The sequence below is a fragment of the Diplodia corticola genome (genome assembly GCF_001883845.1).
Source record: "Diplodia corticola strain CBS 112549 chromosome Unknown scaffold1, whole genome shotgun sequence".
In the NCBI taxonomy this organism is placed as follows: Eukaryota; Fungi; Ascomycota; class Dothideomycetes; order Botryosphaeriales; family Botryosphaeriaceae; genus Diplodia; species Diplodia corticola.
Genome location: NW_017971480.1, coordinates 401,824 through 424,788, shown reverse-complemented (window position 1 = coordinate 424,788; position 22,965 = coordinate 401,824). Strand labels below are relative to the sequence as shown.

General features: G+C 43.2%; 2 protein-coding genes across 2 annotated transcripts; both read right to left on the bottom strand.

The window, feature by feature from the left end:
- Positions 1 to 126: 126 nt before the first annotated feature.
- Positions 127 to 919, bottom strand: BKCO1_1000124 (magnesium dependent phosphatase; the record flags this gene model as incomplete). Its single annotated transcript, XM_020269487.1, has 2 exons — positions 127 to 540; positions 644 to 919. 2 exons carry the CDS (start codon positions 917 to 919, stop codon positions 127 to 129), a joined length of 690 nt encoding a protein of 229 aa, XP_020135344.1.
- Positions 920 to 18,803: 17,884 nt separating this feature from the next.
- BKCO1_1000123 (pp-loop atpase superfamily protein) lies at positions 18,804 to 22,862 on the bottom strand (the record flags this gene model as incomplete). Its single annotated transcript, XM_020269486.1, has 6 exons — positions 18,804 to 19,503; positions 19,574 to 20,547; positions 20,605 to 20,652; positions 20,713 to 20,884; positions 21,438 to 22,242; positions 22,322 to 22,862. 6 exons carry the CDS (start codon positions 22,860 to 22,862, stop codon positions 18,804 to 18,806), a joined length of 3,240 nt encoding a protein of 1,079 aa, XP_020135349.1.
- Positions 22,863 to 22,965: the final 103 nt, after the last annotated feature.

Sequence of the window (22,965 nt, the reverse complement as noted above, 5' to 3'; positions counted from 1 at the left end):
AAAAAGAACAAGTTAAAATTTCAAGGAAAAAGCGAGGAAACGCAAGGGGTGTTTTCATGCCATCTAGATAGCTTGCTCTATCGTCCTCTATGATCGAATATGCATCAATGCCAATCGCTCGTGAAATCATGATCTGGGTGCATGGACGTCTCCCTTCTTGTTCCTCTTCCTCCACAGCTCAACGCCCCTATCCACCTCATCCCTCGTGACCCCATCCCTGACCAAACACATGACAACTCCCAGCGTCTCGACGTTCCGGTTTCTCGCCTCGTCGTCGAAGAACAGCATGTCTTCGTACTCGATCCCGCTCGCCTCGTGTATCTTGGCGAAATGCGTCGTCTTACTGCCGGGGAAGATCTGCAGGTAGTCGAAAAACGAGATGGCCTTCTCGCTGTTCTTGTTGTCGTGCGCGCCGCCCTTGGCCGTCGTCTCCTCGCCGCCGTTGCCAGTCGATACGCGCAGCAACGACAGCATCTCTCGGCCCAGCTCCGGTGCGTGTGTGCGCGACGCGGCCGCTATCTTGAGGCCTTTGTCATGTGCCTGTGAGACCTCACCCATGAGCTTCTATCCATCTCCCCCTTCTCTCGTTTTCCTCAAAAGTGAAAAAAATAAAAGGAACAAGGGAAGAACGAAAGAGACTCACCGCAACGAGCACGCCCCCAACATCGCGATAAAACCCATACGGCTCGCCGTACCGATCCTTTACCTTCCGCCCGCCCGCCTCGGCCTTCAGCGGCGGCGTGACGTGCGTGTCCACCCAGAACGGCCACAGCGTGTAGTCGAGGTCGAACACCAGCAGCTTCGGCAGCGGGAGGCCGTCGGTGAAGGTGCGCGGCCACGGCACCGTCGACGACGGGATCATGGCCGCCGCCGTCGCCGTCGCGTTCGAGTACGTCGTGCTGGTGCTGTTGCGGGGCATGATGATATTCGCCGCGGCGGCGGTCCCAGGCAGCGTCGGCGATGATGAGGAAGACGAGCGAGAGGTGAAGCGTGTGCGACCGGCGTAGAGGGCGACGAGTATGGCGAAAAGGATAAGGGGTGCCGGTGCACGCAGGTATCGTAGGTAGGGCGGGATGGTCGGTAGATCGATGGTAGGGTTGGCTTGTAGGGCACTACGGGCGATCCTTACACGATATATCGTATAAAATACACGATATTTCGTGGTTTGCGTCGTTTTATATAATATATCGCGTATTTTACACGAAAATATATAAATAGGGTTAGGTATTTTTAGCGAGAATATTAATATCGCGTAAAATATACAATATATCGTATATACGATATATTATATAAAATATATAATATTTTAGTACTATATTATTACGTTTATTACTTTATTAGAGAAACTCGTAAAATTAGGTATTAAAGTAGTAAAACCCTAGCCCTTTTCCTAAACACCTATAAATATAAGCTAAACTATCTAATACCTCCGTAGAATCTTATCTATAAGCTCTTAAAGTCTAATATTACTCGCCGTTAACGCCTCGATTAAAGTCGTCTAACTATTAATAAGCGCCTTTTACTTATCTATCTTCTAAACTAGAGTATCGAACTTAGCCCTAGAAATTGCCGATTTCTACTCTCTACTATCTCCTTAACTAGATATCTTATAGGTGCTTTTTTTAACGCGATAATAGGCGTAAGCGCCTAAAGTTAAGAGATTTTAACTAAAAGCGAAGGTCTTATACTTCTACTCTTTAGTCTAGTACGCTATATAAGGCGGATCTTACTTAATATTCTACTTAGTCTTTATAATAAGGCTAGCGTACGCGTACGCTCTTATATAATTCTTATTAATCTTCTTATCCGATCTTAACCGCTTATTCTACTTATTCTACGAATAATACTAAAAATTCCGCTTATTACGAGTTATTAGACGACGAAGATCTAAGATAGGCGTAGGCTAAGGCTACGGCTATAGAATAGTACGACGGCGAAGCGCGGGCGATAATAAGCGTAAAGATATATCGAATATATTACTAGAGAAAGCTATACTATTTTATTATTAGTAAGATAAGGTAAGATAAGATAAGATTAGACTTATAAAGAGATAGTTAAAGTAGCGCCGCGGCGAGTTACGCTACTAACGTTTATATTACTAAAAGCCGTATTCGGCCTACTAGATAGCGTAGGCGGACGTTATAAAAGACGCTAAGCTCTTAGTAATACTATCTAGAGTATAATTACGATAGATAGAGTCTTAAGTAAGAAAAAGTATAAATAATAATAGTATCTCGATTTACGAGGATCGAGAATCTCTATCTACTCTAGCGTACGGCTATCTAACTAGCCGCTCTATACTAGAAAACTAAATCTAGAAATCGAATATCTAGAACTAGATACTAGGATCGCGATATAGAAAGACGATACTAGTATCGAGATACGAAAAGATAATTCTAGTATCGAGATACGAAAAGAAGATACTAGTATTCTATAACGACTTTAGACTAGAGGACCGTAATACTTAAAGTACGTAGAATATATTAAACGCGCGGCGTATAAAGTAAAAGAGAAGTAGATAAAGAGAGTTTATCGAAAGCTTCTTTAAGCTCTTACTAGGTATTAGTCTCGTTATTAGATATTACGGCGGCGGGTAGAGAGTAGTAGAAATAAGAGTATAGGCTTACGACGGTAGAGAAGGCGGCGGTAAGCTAAAGAAGAAAAAGAAGAAGAAAAGAAGAAGAATAAGAAAAGAAGAGCTTTTAAAGAGTAAGATTTAATATTATAGAGTCTAGTACGTATAGATCTATAGAGGTAGAAGTAACCCGCGATACTATCTAAGAGAATAAAAGTAACCCCCGATAGAGTAGAAGCGATCTTTAATAGAGTAGAAGCGGCTAGCGTATAAATATATAAGAATAGATATATACTACTAGCTACTAGCGCGATTACGTAAGGTAGTAGAAGTACGTAGTTCGTATTATATAGTTTTACTTATCTACTACGCGTAGGTATAAGAATAGATAAAATATAAGAATAGATAAGGTATAAAAGTAGATAAGTTTATATCGTAGTTATAGAGAATTAGTATAGCTATAAGCGCCGCGGAACTTTAAGAAGTAGTAAAATTAATCTATAGCTCTACGGAGCTTTAGAATACTAGATATAGCCGTACTAATTAGTAGACCGCTCTTTTTTTCTAACGAGGTATACCTTCGCTATACGAGGGCTCCTTAGGCGCTACTCCGCCCCGTCCGGCGTCTATAGCTTAGATACTAGATACGGGGTAACCCCTAATACTACTATATACTTATCTTCTATCGGCGAGGACGGACGTAATTATATAACGAAGAGAAAGAAGAAGGAAAGAAAGAGAAGTAAGAATTATATAGCTTCTTAGGCGCTACTCCGCCCCGCCCGGCGTCTATAGCTTAAATACTAAGTACGGGGTATACTATAGTATACTTATCTTCTATCGGCGAGAACGGACCTAATTATATAACGAAGAGAAAGAAGAAAAAGAAGAGAAGTAAGGATTATATACCTTCTTAAAAGCTCTATTTAATAGAATACGTAAGAATCTTCTCGAGCGCTACCCCGCCTAGCGTCTATAGCTTAGATACTAGATACGGGGTATACTATAGTATACTTATCTTCTATTAGCGAGGACGGACTTAATTATATAACGAAGAGAAAGAAGAAAAGAAAGAAAAGTAAGAATTATATAGCTCCTTAAAAGCTCTATTTAATAGAATACGTAAGAATCTTCTCGAGCGCTATCCCGCCTAGCGTCTATAGCTTAGATACTAGATACGGGGTATACTATAGTATACTTATCTTCTATCGGTAAGGACGGACGTAATTATATAACGAAGAGAAAGAAGAGAAGATAGACGAGAGATATAGCTTATATATCCTCTAATATAGGTATAAGCGGTATCGAATTAGATAAAGATATATAGATAGCTTAAGAACTTATTATTATATTTTATCTTATAGAGTTCCGCGGAGCGATAAGCGCGTCGTAATATCGAAGATTTATATATAGTAGATTCTTAGGGCTATAAAGCTTTACGAAGAAGTAGACGCGGTCGTAATATATTAAAGATTATATCTAGTATATCGTTTCTAGGCTTACGGAGTTCCGCGAAGCGCCGCGAAGCGGCTTAAAGCGATAGACGTAGTTATAATATTAAAGATTATATCTAGTAGATTCTTAAGGCTATAGAGCTTTATAAAGGGATAAACGCGTTATAAGATCGAAGATTATATCTAGTATATCGTTTCTAGGCCTACGGAGTTCCGCGGAGCGGCTTAGAGCGATAGACGTAGTTATAAGATTAAAGATTATATTTAGTATATTATTTTTAGGGCTACGGAACTCCGCGAAGCGATAGACGTAGTCGTAATATTAAAGAGTTAGTAGATTAGATTTTATATTACGAAGTAGTTTCGCGGAGCGCTATATAAATAATAATAAATAATATAAAGGCTCTACGGAACTCTATAGCCCTAAAATTAATCTAACTCTTTAATAACGATCGCGTCTATCGCTTTACGGCCGCGCCTATCGCTCTACGGCTATATCTATCGCTCTACGTCGCTTCGCGGAACTCCGTAGCTCTAAAAATAATTTAACTCTTTAATAACGATCGCGTCTATTACTCTACGGCCGCGTCTATCGCTTTACGGCCGCGTCTATCGCTCTACGGCCGCGTTTATCGCTCTACGTCGCTCTACGGAACTCCGTAGCTCTAAAAATAATTTAACTCTTTAATAACGATCGCGTCTATCGTTCTACGGTCGCGTCTATCGCTTTAAGCCGCTTCGCGGAACTCTATAGCTCTAAAATTTATTTAACTCTTTAATATTACGACCGCGCCTATTCCTCCGCGAAGTTTTATAGTTCTAAAAATATAAATACTAATACTATCTCTAATAAGGATATTGGTTTTAACGATAATATAGCGCGCGACGGTAGTACTACCCCTAGCTAAAGATATTCTTTCTATATTTACTCTAAGCCTATATAGTAAGCTTACTTTTATAGCTATACGTAGACTACTACTACTCTACTAAGCGCTATAACGACTAAACCGACTTAAGCTCTAAAGTAGATATTATAAGTAAGCTAGACGCTCTAAGCTAACTAAATACTAGAAACTAGCCACGCGACTAAAGACCGAATATATATCTTTAATATTACGACGCGTCTATCGCTCCGCGGAACTCCGTAGCCCTAAAAATAATATACTAGATATATATAATCTTTAATATTATAACGCGTCTATCGCTTCGCGGAACTCCGTAGCCCTAAAAACGGTATACTAGGTATAATCTTTAATATTACGATCGCGCCTACCCCTCTACGAAGCTCTAGCCCTAAGAATATACTATATATAAATCTTTAAATTACGACGCGCTTATCGCTTCGCGGAACTCCGTAGCCCTAGAAACTACTTAACTCTTTATACGATTACGCCCGACGCTCTATAAAGCTCTATAATTCTAAAATCTATTTAGCTAACTTCTAACTATAATAATCTAGCTACGTATATCGCTCGCTCTTATATAATAACGCCTCGTTTACTCGCTACTATTATTATCTTCGCTACTATTATTATCTTCGCTATTACGTTAAAATATACTCTCGTCGCTATCGTTCTTCTTTTTCTTCGTACGCCGCTTATTATACCGCTTTCTAGATTTCGTCTACTATTTTTTACTTATTCGACTAGCCTTACGCTTACGCTTCTAATCGTACTTTCTTCTCTCGGTCTCCTCTATAATCTAGATATTTTCTTAAATCTTACGCGCTAGGGTACGCGCGCGCGACGTTATAGTAGGCTCTATAAAGATATTTAGCTACTTTTACGTTATAGTATTCTTCTTCGCGGTATTCTTCGTAGTACTCTTCTTCGTAGTATTCTTCTTTATAGTACTCTTCTTCGTAGTACTCTTCTTCGTAGTACTCTTCTTCGTAATATTCTTCTTCGCGGTATTCTTCTTCGCGATATTCTTCTTCGCGGTATTCTTCTTTATAGTAGACTTTCTCGCGAAAGCTATCTTCGTAGTAGCCTTCGCGGTAGTCTCCGCGGTAGCCTCCGCGGTAGCCTCTATAGTATCCGTCTATAGTATTATAGATAACTCTACGCGCTTCGTAGGTGCTTCCGCTTATTCGAAAAGAGCTAGAGTAGATACGTAATCTTCGATAGTCTCTTATACTACTTATTATATATAGGTATTCTTATCGCTATCGTTATAGTCGGCGTCTAACGTATTAGTCTAACGTACTTACTAGCCTACCCTTCTACGGCGCGAAGAGTTAGAGCTTATAAAGATATAAGCGGAATCTAGTACGGCGTCGGCTATCTATTTATACTTAAAGCGCTTTAAGTCCGGAAAGTATATATCTACTAGAAGAAGATTAACTATCTCGATTTAAATCTTAGTAGGTTATCTAGACTATAATAATAGCGTATCGCGATTCGGTCTTTATAAAGCGTATTACTTATATAAAAACCGTACCGAGCTAATTAACTCTAGCTATTTTTCCTCTAGATTTTTAAGTCTAAACTTCTTAATTCGTTAACGAAGATACTTATTATCTAGTAGTATCTTTTTCGCTTCTATCTTTCCTCCTAAAGGGACCGGCTTAAAGTTAGATCGGCGAAACTAGATAAGAGATATAGCGGCGATATTAAGATAACGAGGCGATAAGATTATAGTAGTATTATAATATATTACTATAGTTATATATAAGCCCCTTATAGGGGAGCCGTATTAACGATAGCTAGAATATAGTTACTTTTTCCTCGCCGACCTATTATACCACCTATCTAAGTATAAATACCTAGATATAACCTATTATATACCTAGAATATCTATTAACTCCTCTATATAAAGTTTTTATATACGTAGAGAGGTTTACCGCTCTATCTTATCGCTAGACTTAATATAGATATCTTATTTTATCGCCTTATAGTTCCGCGAAGCTCTAGACTACTAAAACTACTACTAATATCTACCGCCTAGACTTTAATTTTCGTCGCCTTATAACTCCGCGGAGCTCTAGACTATTAAAACTACTACTAAATATCTACTACCGCCTAGACTTTAATCTTCGTCGTCTTATAGCTCCGCGGAACTCTAAACCGCTAATACTATCTATTATTATTATAAGTAACGCTTCTAGCTAGTCGTCTAAAAGAACTATCTAGCGCTATAAGAAGCGCTATCTATAAGGTATAAGGCACGAATAGGGAGCTTAAGATAGGCACAAGAAGAGGGCTTATAATTAATAGACGAATCCTTAAGGAATTCGGCCTTCGCCCGTAGGCCGAAGGGCTTTTATATATAGCTAAGCGAGAGTTACGTAACTAGTACGTAACTTCTATAGGTCTCGCATGCGAAGCGTATGCGAGACGCGGCTATAGGTCCTTATACTACCCCCCCTACTATAGGGGTCGACCACGACCCTAGAAAGGATAAAAAACTCGAGGACCTTATATACCTACTACGAGGAAAATCTTTCTTATTAGGAAGGAAAAAGCTCGCGGCTAGGGTCGTTAAGAAAATCCCTAAACGCGGAAGCCGTAGCCTATATCTCTTAGAATATCCGCTTTTACCTATACTATAAAGTAGGTACGCGAAGCGTGCTTAGCGCGTACGACTCTTATACGCGGGGCGGGTAATTAGCGCTTATACGCTAGGGTAGTAGGAAAATTTAGTTACTCTAGGCCGTTACGCGGCTTAGAGTATCCGGGAGCGGGACTCTACTAGGGGTTTAATTCTACGTAAAGGGAGTAGTGGCTACTTTCTACGCTATAGCGGTTATTCTACCTTTTATCTTTTTCGGCTTATAATCGCGAGTCTCGTGTGTGGCTTAAGCGTTTTAGAACTATTATTTACACGATCCGAGTGCGTATAGTATACGCAGCGCGTACTACTCTCCGGTATCCCTTAAAGTAATTTTATTAGATCTACCTAGCTTTATAGAGTTCTATTACTACCGCTCGTAATACTTAACCTACGGCTAGATTCGGCAGCTAGTATTATTATATCTATCTTTATTAGCTAGATAACGGGTCCCTGCCCTTTACGGGCGGTATTTTAGCGTTAGGCGGGCGTAGTTTACTTCCGCTAGGCAGGCACGCTTCTATAGGGTCTAGGCCTATGCGTTTTACGTACGCGTGCCGTAGGAGAGACTAGCGAGAAGCGTTCGTATATTAGAATCTTCTTCGCGTAGTCGTTTCTAACTCTACGCCGCACCTATTTCTTACTATAGCTTCCCCTTTAACTCCCCCTCGCGGCTCTACCTCCCGTTCTTCGACGTCCCCTATTACTCTAGAAGCTAGTCCTACAGGCGGTACGGGTAAGGAGAAGCTACCTTATATAAGCTAGCTCGGTCTTAATTTAACTTAAGATAAAGGTAAGAATAAGACTCGGGCTCGCTATAAGCCGTTCGATATACGGGACGTCTCTTAACGTCGTCTTATTAGTATCCGCGGCCTAGCTCCCTATTAGGAGCCGATTCCGCCTTATTATAAGGCCTTTTATAAACGCTGCCTTTTATACTAGGCCTCCACTTCGTAGATCGATAATAACGTAAAGAATATTATTAAGTAGGGCTATATACGCAAGACACCGCTCTCGAAGTACTAAAGATATACTAAAGCGCGGCACGATTATACTTAGATAAGTTTACCCTACGATTCGTATACGCGTCGTATCTTTAGCTAACTCTTCTCGCCTATTTAGCCGCCTCCCGAGTTTCGCCGCGCTATAAACGTATTATCGTTTATACGCTAGTAGGCTATTCGTCATAACACTCCCGAGGAGTAGAACTTAGTCCGTAGCTACGCCTCTAAGTATCTTAACTACGTTAAGAACTTTCGCCGGCTTAAGAAGGCTCGCGTTAAGAACGCTAGCGGTCTTAAGAAGTATATATACGCTCGGTAGGTCTCTCGCGACTACAACCTCTAACGTAAGTAGATAAGGGCTTCCTTAACCGTCCGCTTTTATCTCTACTAACCGTATAGCTCGGTATAGGCGGTGTCGGTCTAATACTCCCTACGAACTAGCGTATCGACGTAGCTACCGAGGACCGCCTTCTACGAGGCTAGGACAACCTCTTTAAGAAGGATAGCCTCGATTTAAACCGCGACGAGTTCCTTAACGAGAGTAACGGCTAGAAGAGTATATAATAGTACTAGTACGGGCCCTTAGCGAAGTAAGGGGTAGAGGATAGGCAAAAAAAAATTTGGTTTTAATATTTAGCGTAGTTTTAGAGTTCTTTACGGGTTAGGCTAGGTTTAGAGTTTTATACGAATTAGATACGCCTCTCGTGCGCGGCGCTTACGCCTAGTAATAAAATCTATTCTTCTTATATTATAGTTGTCAACCCGAAAGTTTTCGCAAATTAATCGGTCCTATAGAATTTCCTAACTACGAAAGAAACTACGGTTTTACTCTAGGTGCCTTTCGGCGACGTATCGGTCTTAGCCGCAGTATAATAATATATTTAGTGGCTTTCGCCCTCTAACCCTAAATCCCGAAGACTAAGCTTTTACCGCTTCGTCTTATTTTTTAAGCCGGGAGGCCTTCCCCGCCCGCGTTTTATAGGTTTTTCGCCTACTTACGGTAGATTCCCGCGTACTCTTCGCACGCTCTTCGTACCCTCGGGGTTATTCCCCGGTAGGTCTTTTTAAGGTTTTTCGCCTCGCTACGAAGGTTCTCCGCGTACTCTTCGTACGCGTTTCGCACCCGGTAGGCTTATTCCCCTAGAGTGTCGTCGACGGTATTCGTCGAGTAATTCCTAGTAGTTCTCGAGTTCGTACTCGTGCTTCTACTTATTATATTTATTTGGCTAGCCCAGCTATTTAATAAGATACTACGAACCGCGGAGGCCGTCTTTATAGTTAACGACGGCCTTAACCTCCTATATATCCTCTAACTCCATAGCGGGCGGTTAGAAACCGGGCTTTACGGAGTATAGCTCTAGAAGAGATATATAAAAGACAGGATAGAGCCGCGCTATTAAGGCTAGCAGCTTAAGCTAGTAGGCGGAGTTTCTAACCTCCTTAATAATCTTAAAGAAACCGAGGAATCGGCCGTCTAGCTTCTTATAAGGTCGCTTCGTACGAATATTCTTCGCGGATAGCAGGACCTCGTCCCCTATTTTAAAGTGGCGATCCAGGCGGCCTTTATTATAGTACCGAGCCTAGAGCTGCTATACGTATAGAATTACCTAGTATATATATACGTATACGCTGCGTATACGTTTAATATGCGCTTTAGCTACGTCGGGCGCGAGAGTAATATCCTCGATATCTAAGGGTACTACTACGAGGCTTCTTATCTAGTTAGATCTAAGAATATCGTCTAACGCCTCGTTATCCGTGCCGTGGCTTAGGATATTAGAGGTATATTCGGTAGTAGAGTATAACTTATTATTATACGCGAATACTACTTATAGTAGTAGTTTAGCCTAATTAGATTACTCCTAGTTAGAGTATATCCTTAGATACGTCTTAATCTCTTAGTTTTAACGTTTTATTTACCCGTCCGTCTACGGATAGAATGCCGTGCTAAGGCGTCGTTTAATACCTAGTTCGTAGTATAGAGTAGACTAGTATTCGCTAGTAAACACTAACCCTCTATCTAAGACGATAGAGTCCGGAACGATCGTTTATAAGAAGTATAGTTCGAGTAGGGCCGTAAGGTTCTTTACGTCGATCGTCTTACGCACCGGGAAGTAAAACACCTTCTTAGTAGCGCGGTCTACGACTACTAGAATAGAGTTATATAAGCCCCCATCGCGGCCCCTTAATTTAGGAAGGTCCGTAATAAAATCGAGAGAGAGGTGTTTCTACGGCTCTCGTTCTACCTCGACCGGCTATAGGAGGCCGTAGGGCTTATAGCGACGTACCTTATATCTCTAGCAGGCGTTATATATATTAATATAGGCCTTAACTTCCTTATTTAGGCCGGGCCACTCGTACTTACGTGCGATTACTTTATATATACGTTTAAAGCTATAGTGGCCGCCTATAGGGTCGTTATAGTTGCGCCTAATAATCTCGTCCCGAAGAGGGGTACTATAAGGGACGTAGACCTTTATATAGCGGCGCAGGAGGCTATCTTAGTCGAAGGACTAACTCTTAGCCGTAAGTTCCTCTAGGGTTTAAGTCCGGCGCTAGACGACGGTATTATCTTCCCGCTAGACCTCCTTAATAAATAAGGATAATAACCTTAGAGGTTCCTCTATAGCTAGTTTTTCGTTAAGTATAGCTACTACTATTACTTAACGTAGTACGAAGCTCCGGGCTTCTTTTATACCGGCGAGGGCTTACGCTAGCCGTAAGCTTTCCTTACCTAGAGATCCGGAACCCTAGGCCCTCGCGTTATTGCGGTTTTCGCTGGCCGCGCTAGTATATACGGCGGCGATAAGTCCTAGTAGAAAAACGAAGAGCGTATTATCCGGTTAGCTATCGTAGCGCGGGTCTCTCGTATACTCTTCGCATACGCCGCGCGTGGTAAGGATAGTAGCCCTCGGGGAACTACTTATAAGTTCCCGTATTCGTAGCTTCTATTATAACGTTAGTAATATAGCGTCTAGGTATACCTTCTTTTTAACCTCTTTAAACCCTAATACGTAATCGGGTCGCCTAGAGAGAGAATCGGCGGGGTTAGAGGCCCCGGGTTTATATTTAATCTCGAAGTCGAACTTCGCCAGCGTTTTAGCGTAGCGGGCCTAACGTTCTAATAACTTTTTAGTACTTATAAAGTATCTAAGATTATTATAATCGCAGAGCACGCGCGTCGGGTACGGGGCGTATACGAGGAAGTATCGCTATACGTTAAAGTATTTAACGATAGCTAGTAGTTCCTTATCGTGCGTATCGTAGCGCACTTCTATAGCCGTAAACTTCTTACTATAGTAGATAATAGGCAACTAGTGTTTTTAGTCGCCCTCCTACGCTTAGGGCTAGAATAGAATGCTAGCTAAGGCGAAATCCGATATATTAGTAATAAGTATTAGCTATAACACTAGGTCGTAGTACCGGAGGACCGGGCCGTGCGAAAAGGCGTCTTTTAGCGTACGAAACGTATGCGTAGCGTCGTCTAGCTAGTAGAACTAAATATACTACTTAGTTAGGCCCTTTCGGGACTTCTTCGTAAGTACTCCCTTAGGTGCCCGAGTAGCGTCCCGGAGGAGGTTATTTAGGGGCTTAGTAATAGAGGAGTAGTTCTATACGAATCGCCTATAGAAGTTAGTAAAGCTAAGAAACACTTATATATTACGAAAGGAGCTAGATTCCGGCTATTCTTAAATAGCCTTTACGCGTTCGGGATCTATTACGACGCCGCTAGGCGTTACGATAAACCCTAGAAACTCCGCGTAGGTCGTATAGAAGGTATACTTTAATACCTTAATATATAAGCTCTAGTCCCGGAGGCGCTAGAGCACCTACCGAATATATTAAACGTAATCTTCCTCGTTTCGAGAGTAGATTAAGATATTATCTAAATATATAACGTAGATAGTATCTACGAGGCTTCTAAGAGCTTTATTAATATAGCTCTAGAACGTAGCCGGCGCGTTAGCTAGGCCGAAGGGTATAACGAGATACTTAAATAGGTCGTATCTTATCTTAAAGGCCATCTTCCACTCGTCGCCCTTACGAATGCGGAGCCTATAATAGGCGTTACGTAAGTCTAGCTTCGTAAAGATCTTCGCGTAAGATATACGATTTAATAGTTCGCTAATAAGGGGAAGCGGGTGTCGATTCTTAATCGTAACCCGATTTAGCCCCCGGTAATCGATATATAATCGTATAGTCCCGTTAGGCTTAGGGACGAAGAGGATTGGCGCGCTAGTAGGAGACTTACTAGGCCGAATCCAACCCTTCTTAAGAGCCTTATCGAGGTATTCTCGTAGAATCTATAGCTCTCTTAGCGAGAGGTTATAGATAGATATTTAGGGCGGCGACTTACCGTCCTCTAGGTCGATCGTATAGTCGTATTCGGAGTTCTAGACCAGCTTACCGGCTAGTTCGTTCGATGCGACATCCGTAAAGTCTTAGTATTAACTTAGAAGTCCTTCTTATAGCGCGGTAACCGTTGCGGCTATAAGAATAGGATTACCCCGCGCTTCCGATGCGAAGTGTATATATTACGTATACGCGGCGCTAGTGCGTCGCGGGTAGTACGTAGAATTACGATCTCCGCCTTCCTACGTTAGTAGGGGCTAGTCCTAACTAGGGATCTTACCTTCTAGATTAATCTAGTAGACGGGATCGTCTAAGGCCAGTTAACTAGCGAATTATACCGTAGAGACAAGCTCGATACGGTCTTAGTATAAATTACCCTATTTAAGGGTGTTCGTACTAAAGCGGGCGATAAGGTCGGCCGCTTTTAGCTAGTCTAGGCTAAGGATTAGGTCGTAACCCTCGAAGAACGCGCCCTAGAATAGGCGCGGTCCGACAATTCGCTTAACGCCTATCCCGTCTTTAGCCCGGAGGGCAAGTTTATAGAAGTTCTATATAGTTATAGGGTGGCTGTCTAAGAACCGTACGCGGAGCGTACGCTTAACGTACGAGAAGAGTACGCGATAGGTACTTACTAGATCTTACCTAATAAGGTTTATATTACTTCCTAAATCTAAGAGGGCCTTTAAGGCTACTAGCCCTTCCGGCGACTCTAGGAGGACGTTTATAACGATCCGTCCAGTTAAGCCTTAGTCGACTAGTCCTAGAGATAGACGGCTTAGGGCCGCTACTAGGACTATTCTTTTCCCGAGATCTTATCGTCCTTCGAGCTATCGGCTCTAGAAGGGGGTTAGTTACTAGCCGGGTTCTTATTAAACCGGCGGGAGCCCGAGTTACGCTTCGTATACGAAGCGCCTACGCCTTACCTACGAGTCGACTTCTAGAAGTCTTCTTAGCGAGGTAGCTTATATCGGCTCGAGTTCCTTAACCGACCTCGCCTACTATCGGTAGAGTAGGCCGGACGCGGGCGTTTATAGCCTACGCCCTAGCGCTATTATTCCTCCGTCTACGCCATCTTAACTAAGCCGAGCGTCTACTTAAGGCTAATAATTAAGTCGTAGAGTTCCTTAACCCCCCGGATAGTCTTTATCGTAGGGTGTTTAAGGAGTTCTTTACGATAGACCTCTAGGAGATTCGTAAAGAAGAGATCGATAAGAAGGTCCTTATCGGCTACCGCGTATAGAAGCTATTTATATAGGCTTTCTATACGGGCGCGGTACTTCTAATACGACGTACTAGGCTTTATTAGGAAGCGGTAGAATATAACCGCATTCTCGTACCGCCGTAAGATGGGGTTCCTTACTTAATTTTAAACGATTACTTTAAACTCCTCGAAGAGAAGCTCTTCCCGGGTTATAGATTTATCTAGGCGTCGGTAGACGTACTAGGCGATTACTTCGTACTTCGCGAGGCCCTAGAGGGCCTAACGGGTCCGCTTCTCGGTATTCTAGTCTTATAGATTAAGCATATTAAACTTATTATTTAACTCGTTAATTCACTTATCGAAATAGTACTAGGTCGCGGTTTATAGTTCGGGAACGTTCTTTTCTCGCTAGATCGCCTTCCGCGCTTCGGAGTCGAGATATATACGAGAAGTATACGTTTTAGGTACGCTTAGCTAAGAGAGTATTTTAATACGTTCCTATAGACCCTTAATTAAAGCGTTTAATTCGATAATTTAAGCCGAGGAGGTCGGGATTACTATAGAGAGCCTATAGATCTTAGCTTTTAGGTTCGTAATGACGTCTTCGGGCGTGATTATTATAGAGGGGGGTTCTTCTATAGCGGTAGGTATCGGGGGTACCTCGTCGGCGTTATCGTTTAATTCGCTAGAGGTTAGATAGTTCGACCCGGTTAAGGGGTCTTATACGACCGTAGCGTTTTCGGTACGCGACGTATACGCGTCGCGTACGGGAAGAAAGGTCCGCTTAGGAGGCATCCTAAACCGGCTATTTAAAGAGAAGGATTCGAATATAAGGTATAAGGCACGAATAGGGAGCTTAAGATAGGTATAAGAAAAGGGCTTATAATTAATAAATAAATCCTTAAGGGATTCGGCCTTCGCCCGTAGGCCGAAGGGCTTTTATATATAGCTAAGCGAGAGTTACGTAACTAGCACGTAACTTCTATAGGTCTCGTATACGAAGCGTATGCGAGACGCGGCTATAGGTCCTTATACTATCGCTACTAATACTTTATACGCGCTAATACGCCCCCTACTAACGAGAGTTTTACTACTAAAGAAAGCGTCGTTCGTAAAACTCTACCGCTACTAACTATACTCGACGATATTAACTTTAATAATAATATAGTTATTAAAGAACCCGACCGGGTATCTAATTATAAAGACGATAATATTAATAAGACGTTAAATACTATTAAGATCGCTAGTAATATATTAAGTAGCGACGAGGAGCTTAATATAAAAGATATTATAGCGGTATAAATCTAGAATCTCGCGAACGTATAATAAAGTAAATATAATAAGACGTATTTAGAGATATCTATTTATAATACTAATAAAACGGCACTAGATCCCCGGCTTATAATTATAGTAGATATAGCTAGCTAGGCTACTAGTATTAGCCGCGTAAAATATAACGATCTACGCGATCTTCTTTTCTTCTACTATAAAGTAAGGCTTTCGAGCGTTCGCTACGTATCTAGCTAGCTACGTAAGTATACTAATATAGAGAAGCGGCTAATCGACTACTATATTAACTTTTATATAGCGTATACTAGTACCTATAAGAACGATCGGGCGTATAAATACTATAATAAGCTTTAGTATACTTAATTAGTAGATAGTCGTCTTTAAAGAACTCGTCGAGCGTATATATATATTTCTTTTATATATCGTCTACGTCTTTTATATAGTTCGCGGTATATAGCTATTATAAAAGACTACTATACGAGCCTTATAACTCTAGATAGCTATAGTAAGTTACGTAACTTTTAGAACGGTTAAGTATTTAAAGAGTTTCTTCGCGAGGAACTTAATCTATTTAAAGATATTATAGATATTAGACTATAACTCTCGCTAGATAGTATTTAGCTAATATTAAAACGATATAGTTATAAGTCTACCTTCGTTATTCTATTTAATCTTAACCTTCCCCCGGTAGAGCGCTATAAATAAGAAAACAAACTCGTGTCCCTAGTAATACCCGGTCTAAAGAAATATAAGAATCTCGATAGCTATCTCCTACTACTTATTTAGGAACTTAAGGTCCTTAGTAATAGTATTCTAGTATAAGATTTAGACGTAGATAGATAGTTTATTCTTTACGCTTATATCGTCCTCGTAACTAGCGACGGCCCGGCTATTATAAATACGATAGATATAAAGCGTCTAGATAATACTAAAGTACTATATAGAACGTATTTAAAGACCTTCTCTAATATCGTTACTATTGGTCGTAAGTCGATATACTACCTCTTCTATAAGAGTAATTTAAGGTAGCGCGTATACCGATATTTATAACGAGATATTAAAAATATCGTAGATAGCGGCTACGCGTAGACGATATTAATAGTAGATAATATTTTCTACGAAGTAACGCTAAGATAGAGATATATATATTTCTAACGATAATATTTACTTTCTATTCTATAACGCACTTAAATATCTAGAAACTAATATCTTTTATATAATAGGCGTTACGCGAAAGAGTATTCTTCTAGAGCTTAAGTCTCTATACTTCTCTCGTAGCTTTCCGGTCGATCTTATATATTATATTCTATATAATATTATATACGGGCTCTTTACCCTCTAGATAGATAATAAGTTTCTAGGCGATACGTCGAGTTACGTTCTACGAAGCTTCGCGAAGCTTAGCTTCGCTTAAATCTTCGCCTACGCGAAGAAGGATATATCTACGGCTCTAGAAGCTACCCCCCGCGATCTAATAACGCGCTATAAGTCTTTTAAGACTTCTAAATAGAATAGCTTTTTACGATACTAGAGTCTTCTACTTCTATATAAATATCTATTCGTAGAGGCTTATATAAACCTCTATACTCTTAAGACGTTATACGTTATTACTACTAAGCGCGAGATCGAATATAAGAATATACTACTTCTTACGTTAATATATATTAACTTTATACGCGAGTACGAACGAATCTACTATAATCTTAAAAATTTAAACACTCTTCGCGTATATACTATTAACTTCTACTTAATTCTTTATCTACCCGTCTACGTACGCGATTATAGGCCGGTATACTATATCTAGGCGTTTCTAATAGAGCGGATCTACGGCCTCGTTACGTTCTTAGTAAGCTTAAAGTCTTATATAGGTAGTAGCGTGGCTAATACGTTAATACGTAGAAAGTATCTATACTATATACGACTTCTAATTAATATACTAATAATCGTTCTATTATAGTAATACTACCTTCGCCTACTTAACGCCTATTCTTTCGAGTAGTATATAATTCGAAAGACGAAGCTAGTTACTCGCTTTAGAGAGAATACGGTACGCTATATCTAGTACTATCGGCGCTACTAGCCGCGCGAGAGTAATATATTCGGCTTAAAGACTTCTCTTAAACTACGTAACTCTAACGATTAACGTAATAATAGTTACGCTACGTATAGCGATAGAAGTAGTTAGATAGAAGTATATACGATATACTTCTATCTAACCGTACGAGGCCTAGGTAAGTAAGATAGCGAGTATATATATATTTAGATAGTTACGGGCCTAGAGCTTAACGAGAAGAATAATACTAGCTATATTATCTATCTAAATATTTACGGCTCTTAGTTCTTTATAAACGTTCGTAACCTTCGATATCTTATTAGCGTTATTTACGAGACCAATCGATCGAATAGAAACTCTAACCGCGAGACTTATATAGTAGTTAATATATAGAATATAGTAGAAAATATTAATATAATATAGTAACGTAGGTACCTACTAGACTACCTAGTTAATACTATAGAGCTAATATATCGTAATAGATCTACCGTTATAGTTAGTAGAACGGGTTAAAAACCGTAATAAAAATAGTAGTTAATCTCTAGCTATCTCGGCGTTTAGGCGTTTAGACGTATAGGCGTCTTTTTTCTATATAGTACCCGTTAAAATTAAGTAAATATACGAATATATATATAGAATATAGTATATATCGTATAAACTATACGATATACCGTATAAAATATACGATATACCGTATAAAATATATAATATACCGTATAAAATACTATCGTTTCGCTATATCTCTACGTATATTTTATACGATATATCGTATATTTTATATGACTAGCTACTATAGAATATACGATATATTATATAGTTAACTATAAATATCGTGTGTTTTATACGATATATCGTGTATTTTATAATTACTAGAGTGTAAAATACACGCTGAGACATAGCGAAACGATAGTATAAAATACACGATATATCGTGTAAATTTATACGATATATCGTGTAAGGATCGCCCGTAGTGGGGCTGAGAAAGAAGATGGTGGCGGATACGTCATTCTCTCAGGGCCCGCTTCCGTCAGGTGTTCTGGAAGCCCGAGACAGGATCCTCACATGCGGCGCACGGATCTTGCCCAACATCTACCTACCTACTGGTGCTGTCGCTCCCTCTACACAGTATACAGCCACACTACCAGAATTAGGGTGATTGACCGAAGAGGCTATTATTGCTATGATCTCTTAGGTCTACCAGCAAAAGTTTCAATGCTGAAAGCTTCTCCGAGTCGCCCAGAAACCCCTACTCCATAGCTGTTTCAATCCTAGGATGCCGTCACCCTTCCGCTGTTTTCGGTATCTGATCCCGAAACTGCTGCCTTCAGTCCTTGATTTCGTACTCCAAGCAGCTCATGCGCTCCAGAATCCACCAGAGCTTGAATGGCTTTGGCTTACCGAGCTCGCCCTTCTCTAGCACGACGGTAGTCCTGTCCCGAGCATAATGGACGATGGCGCTCTGTTGTGCGTTCGACAGGATTCCATGCCCGCCAGCTGCTTGGACAAGAATGTCTCTCCACACATGTTCGGGTATCTCTCCCGGTAGACCTGAGTTGCGTTCGGGGCCATCTTCTTCCCGAATAGCGACGGGGATTGTCGTTCTCTGGGGTGCAGACTCGCCACCAGCAGTAGGGAGACTGGGCCATGCATCCACGTCGAGCCGAGTGAATCCGGGTCTAGTCGCGGTGACTGCAAAGACAGTATCTCCATGAGCCGAGGGTGTGGCCGTCATGTGGCAAGCGAAGACGTGCTTCTGCATCATCTGCATGATCGGGTCCGCCCTGTCAACCACGGGTAACGGGGAATCCTCCCCTAGTTCATGGCCCAGCATGATGACCTTGGCGTAGGTGAGCATCTTCACAGCACAACGCCAAAGGTCAATGCTATCGTAGCCCAGCTCCTCCAGGATATTGCGCTGGATTTTCTTCCGATAGTTCTCAATGTCCAGAGCCATAGCGTGCTTCCTGCCAGGCTCTGCAGCAGCATCCGAGCGCCTCCGAAGAGATGAAGCATTGGAAGCTCTCCTAAAAACCATAGAGTTAGACAAGTACTTGCAATTGTCATAAAGCTTAAGGGCATGATGTGATGACGTACCTCAGACCTGAATTTGCCTGCTTGGCATCAACCATCACGAAAGAGCCAATCGAGTCAGAGAGCCCATGGTCATCTATAATGCCCGTAAAGGCTGAGCGCGAATCCTCTGCTTTGTTCAACAAATGGAGTCCAGTGTCCGTCAGGCCCTCATTCGGAAGGTAGATCAAGCCCCAACAGTGATTCCTCTGGGCATACTCGTCGAGCTGAGCAGCCTGAGGTCCGGGCCTCAAAGAGCACATTAGCTGCTGGGGGTAGAAGTGCCTTTGAAGGATGTAAGAGAAGAACAGTGCACCAGCATCCGTCATGGCGGTGTCGTTGAGGATGATGTATGGAATCGCGCGGAGGCCTTCACGACGCTTGAGTACGGTTCCGGAAGACATGCTGTCATTAGCCAGCGGTGGATCGTCCGTAGGCGATACGATGCTGAAGTCCCGGGTGCGATTGGTGAGCTCCGTCATGTCGTTGTTGGATTTCATCCCGGACTCGTGGCCATTGCTGCAGTCCATGGCGTCCTCGAGCTGCGTAGGATCAACAGGAGGCTGCTGTGAGTAGATTCTGTCGAGTATCTCAAAAGGACGTGGTCCATCGAGTTTGTTACCGCTAAGATCGATGCGCCTCAGCACGCGGCATGTACCGAAAGCCTTCAGGAAGGTTTCCCAGTCGCCAGCTTCCTTGTCAGTCTTGACGCTAATAAGATTGCCTGAGAGATCGACGTCGACAAGCTCAAAGCGGGCGAGCTTGATGATGGGAGCGAGTGCACACAGAGAGGTGGTAGTGAGCTGATTTCCTTTGAGATGGAGCTCCTCAAGCTTGTTGGCACAAACCCCCTCGCGGGTGTCCAAGGTTTCCTTGAGGCCTTCTACCATGGCCAAGAGCCCTTCGTCGGTGAGGTTCTTGCCATCAAGATCGAGCAGAAGGGGTGAAGGTTCTGGCCTTGGCTCGGCTTTCGCGAAACAATGCTTGGTTTGCTTTCGCTGGATGGGCATCAGTCAGTCCAAAAGCTCTCGTCGGCGACGGACGTTCGCACTTACCAAGTCTTTGGCGACAATGTGACCCAGCTTAGGGCCATCCGACTTTCGCTGAAGTGGCGTACGTGTTAGCATGGTTTCTGTGCGTTGGGCGGAGTGAGCAAGGCTTACGTTCTTGTAGTTGAGCCTCATGGTGCAGGTTTGCGCAAGCCAGAGCCTGCGCGACACCGAGGGTAGTCGGAAGGCAAGAGCGGGCGACGCAGGTTGCGGTGCAGGAGCTGAGGTGATGTGTTGGATCGGTTTTGGTGGTTGAGGGTTTGAAGAGGAAAGAGGGAAGCGGTCGCTACCGCAAAAGAGGGTTTTTGTAAATGCATGGCAGGTGTGACTGCGGCAACGCCAGCTACTAACACAGGAGGCACGTCTGGAGATGATTTTTGCTCAGCAATTGCCGTGTTAACTTTGCTTCCCATCACTCACTATCCGAAGCTACCGAGTCGCAACTTTGCGGATAGCTACAGCTACCGCCACACAGGCATCCCAACCTCATTGCGATCCTTGGCCCTATGGGCGTTTGTACCCACGGCAATGCCGTGACAGCGCTGGCTGAATTTTCTGACATGCTTCCTGCCTTTGCGGTCATCCTGTGACAGCCTTGTAAAGGGCGAAAAAGGCTTGGTCGCCAACAACGGACGCGCTGCAGACGAGCACAGAAGCCTCTTTGATACCTAGAACTGCACATTCGATCACCGCGTCTCGACCCGTCTCGACCCGTCTCGACACAGCCTCATAGCAGCCCTGAAAAAGCTTTTCGGCCAAGTGTTCGGAGGGTGCTGATAGCCGCGGGATCGTTTACGTCTTAGACTCCGAGTAGGACATTTTCGTTCGCCGTCACTCACTCGGCGCTGATCGAAATGTTTCCTACGGCTTTTTGAAGAGGCTCTTCATTGTTGGTCCCCGCGTTGACTCCGATGGCAGTCTTCGGTCTGTTTTTATTCAGGCCTTCAAGCAAAGTACAGGCCTTGCAAACTGCCTGGCTCGAGATGTAACCACACCTGGCACATTTACCCATCGTCTGTTGTCTCGGTGCTTTCTTCGGCGCTTGTCTGTCCGAGATGCTTCCATTGGCCCGAGGTTTCGACTGTTTATGCTTGTTCTTGGAAAGGGTTCCCACGGTGGCCAGCGTGACCTCTGTCTCTAGTCCGACGGCGGCTGCAACATCATTCTGCACGAGTGCGCGCTCCATCGTCGCCATTTCACCCCCAGTGCTACGTCCCTGAGCACTGCCACAGCCACTCTCGTCATCATCGGGGAGCGCTGCTGCGGCAGAGCCACATCCCTTCCCGCCACATACTTTGTCGTTATCTCCTCCCGGAACCAGCTTCGCCATATCTTCCCCGCTTCTGACGACATCGAGGATTGCGCTCGGCCGAACACGCTCGAGGTTCTTAATGAGTGCGCGAGCGCTGCCACGGAAAGCCTCGGGGGAATAGATGCACTCCGTGCTGAAGTAATCGAGGTTTTTGTGGTGCGCGTACAGCACTATCTCCTTCTCGTATGCATATTTAAGCGGCTTACTGCGCTTGATGTTGGTATGATCGAGGGCGACTGTGCCATCTGGACCAGGCAGAGGAGGCGCGGCAGAGGGAGTGGAGGTCACGATCGAGGTTGTACGAGAAAGACGTGGGAGGTCGCCACGAAGCACTGCAGCCTGTTAGCGCAAAGATCGAAACCGCACAGGTATTGTTATGCAGAAGTAAACAAGTGCACTGAGGCATCCTACAATTCATGAGTACAGTTTCTGCGACATCGTCTGCGTTGTGGCCCGTAACCACATGCCTAACGCCCAAGCGCGCAGCACCTCGATCCAGAGCCTGGCGCCTGAAAACGCCACAGTATGTGCAGTTCCCCTTCTTACCAACCTGCTCGACAACCTGGTCCATTGTCCAGCCATATAACTCATCATACCCGACGATCGTCAGTGGCATATCATACTGCACGGCATTGCGCTTGACAGTCTCCAGGCTGTCATCGCGATAGCCCTTGATGCCCTCATCGATGCTGAGCAGTAACAGCTCGACGCCGTAGTCGTACCGTTCGTTCAAGGTCTTCAGGACGCTGGCGAGGACGGTGCTGTCTTTGCCACCGGATGCGCCTATCGCAACCTTTTCGCCGCGCTGGAAGAGGTTTGTCGACGTGATCGTATGGTGGATTTCGGTCTCAAAAAGCTCAAGAAAGCAGAGCTTGCATAATTTCTGGTGATTCTTGGGTCGCAAAATCAGCGCGCGGTTGCGCTGGCACAGCGCGCATAGCGAGGGTGGCATGGCGGTCGTGATGTTCGGAGCTTGAATCGGTGGAGAAATTGCGTGCAAGGGCGGGCCATGACATTTCCCATGATGCGGATTGGCGCTACTCTAAAGACGGCCA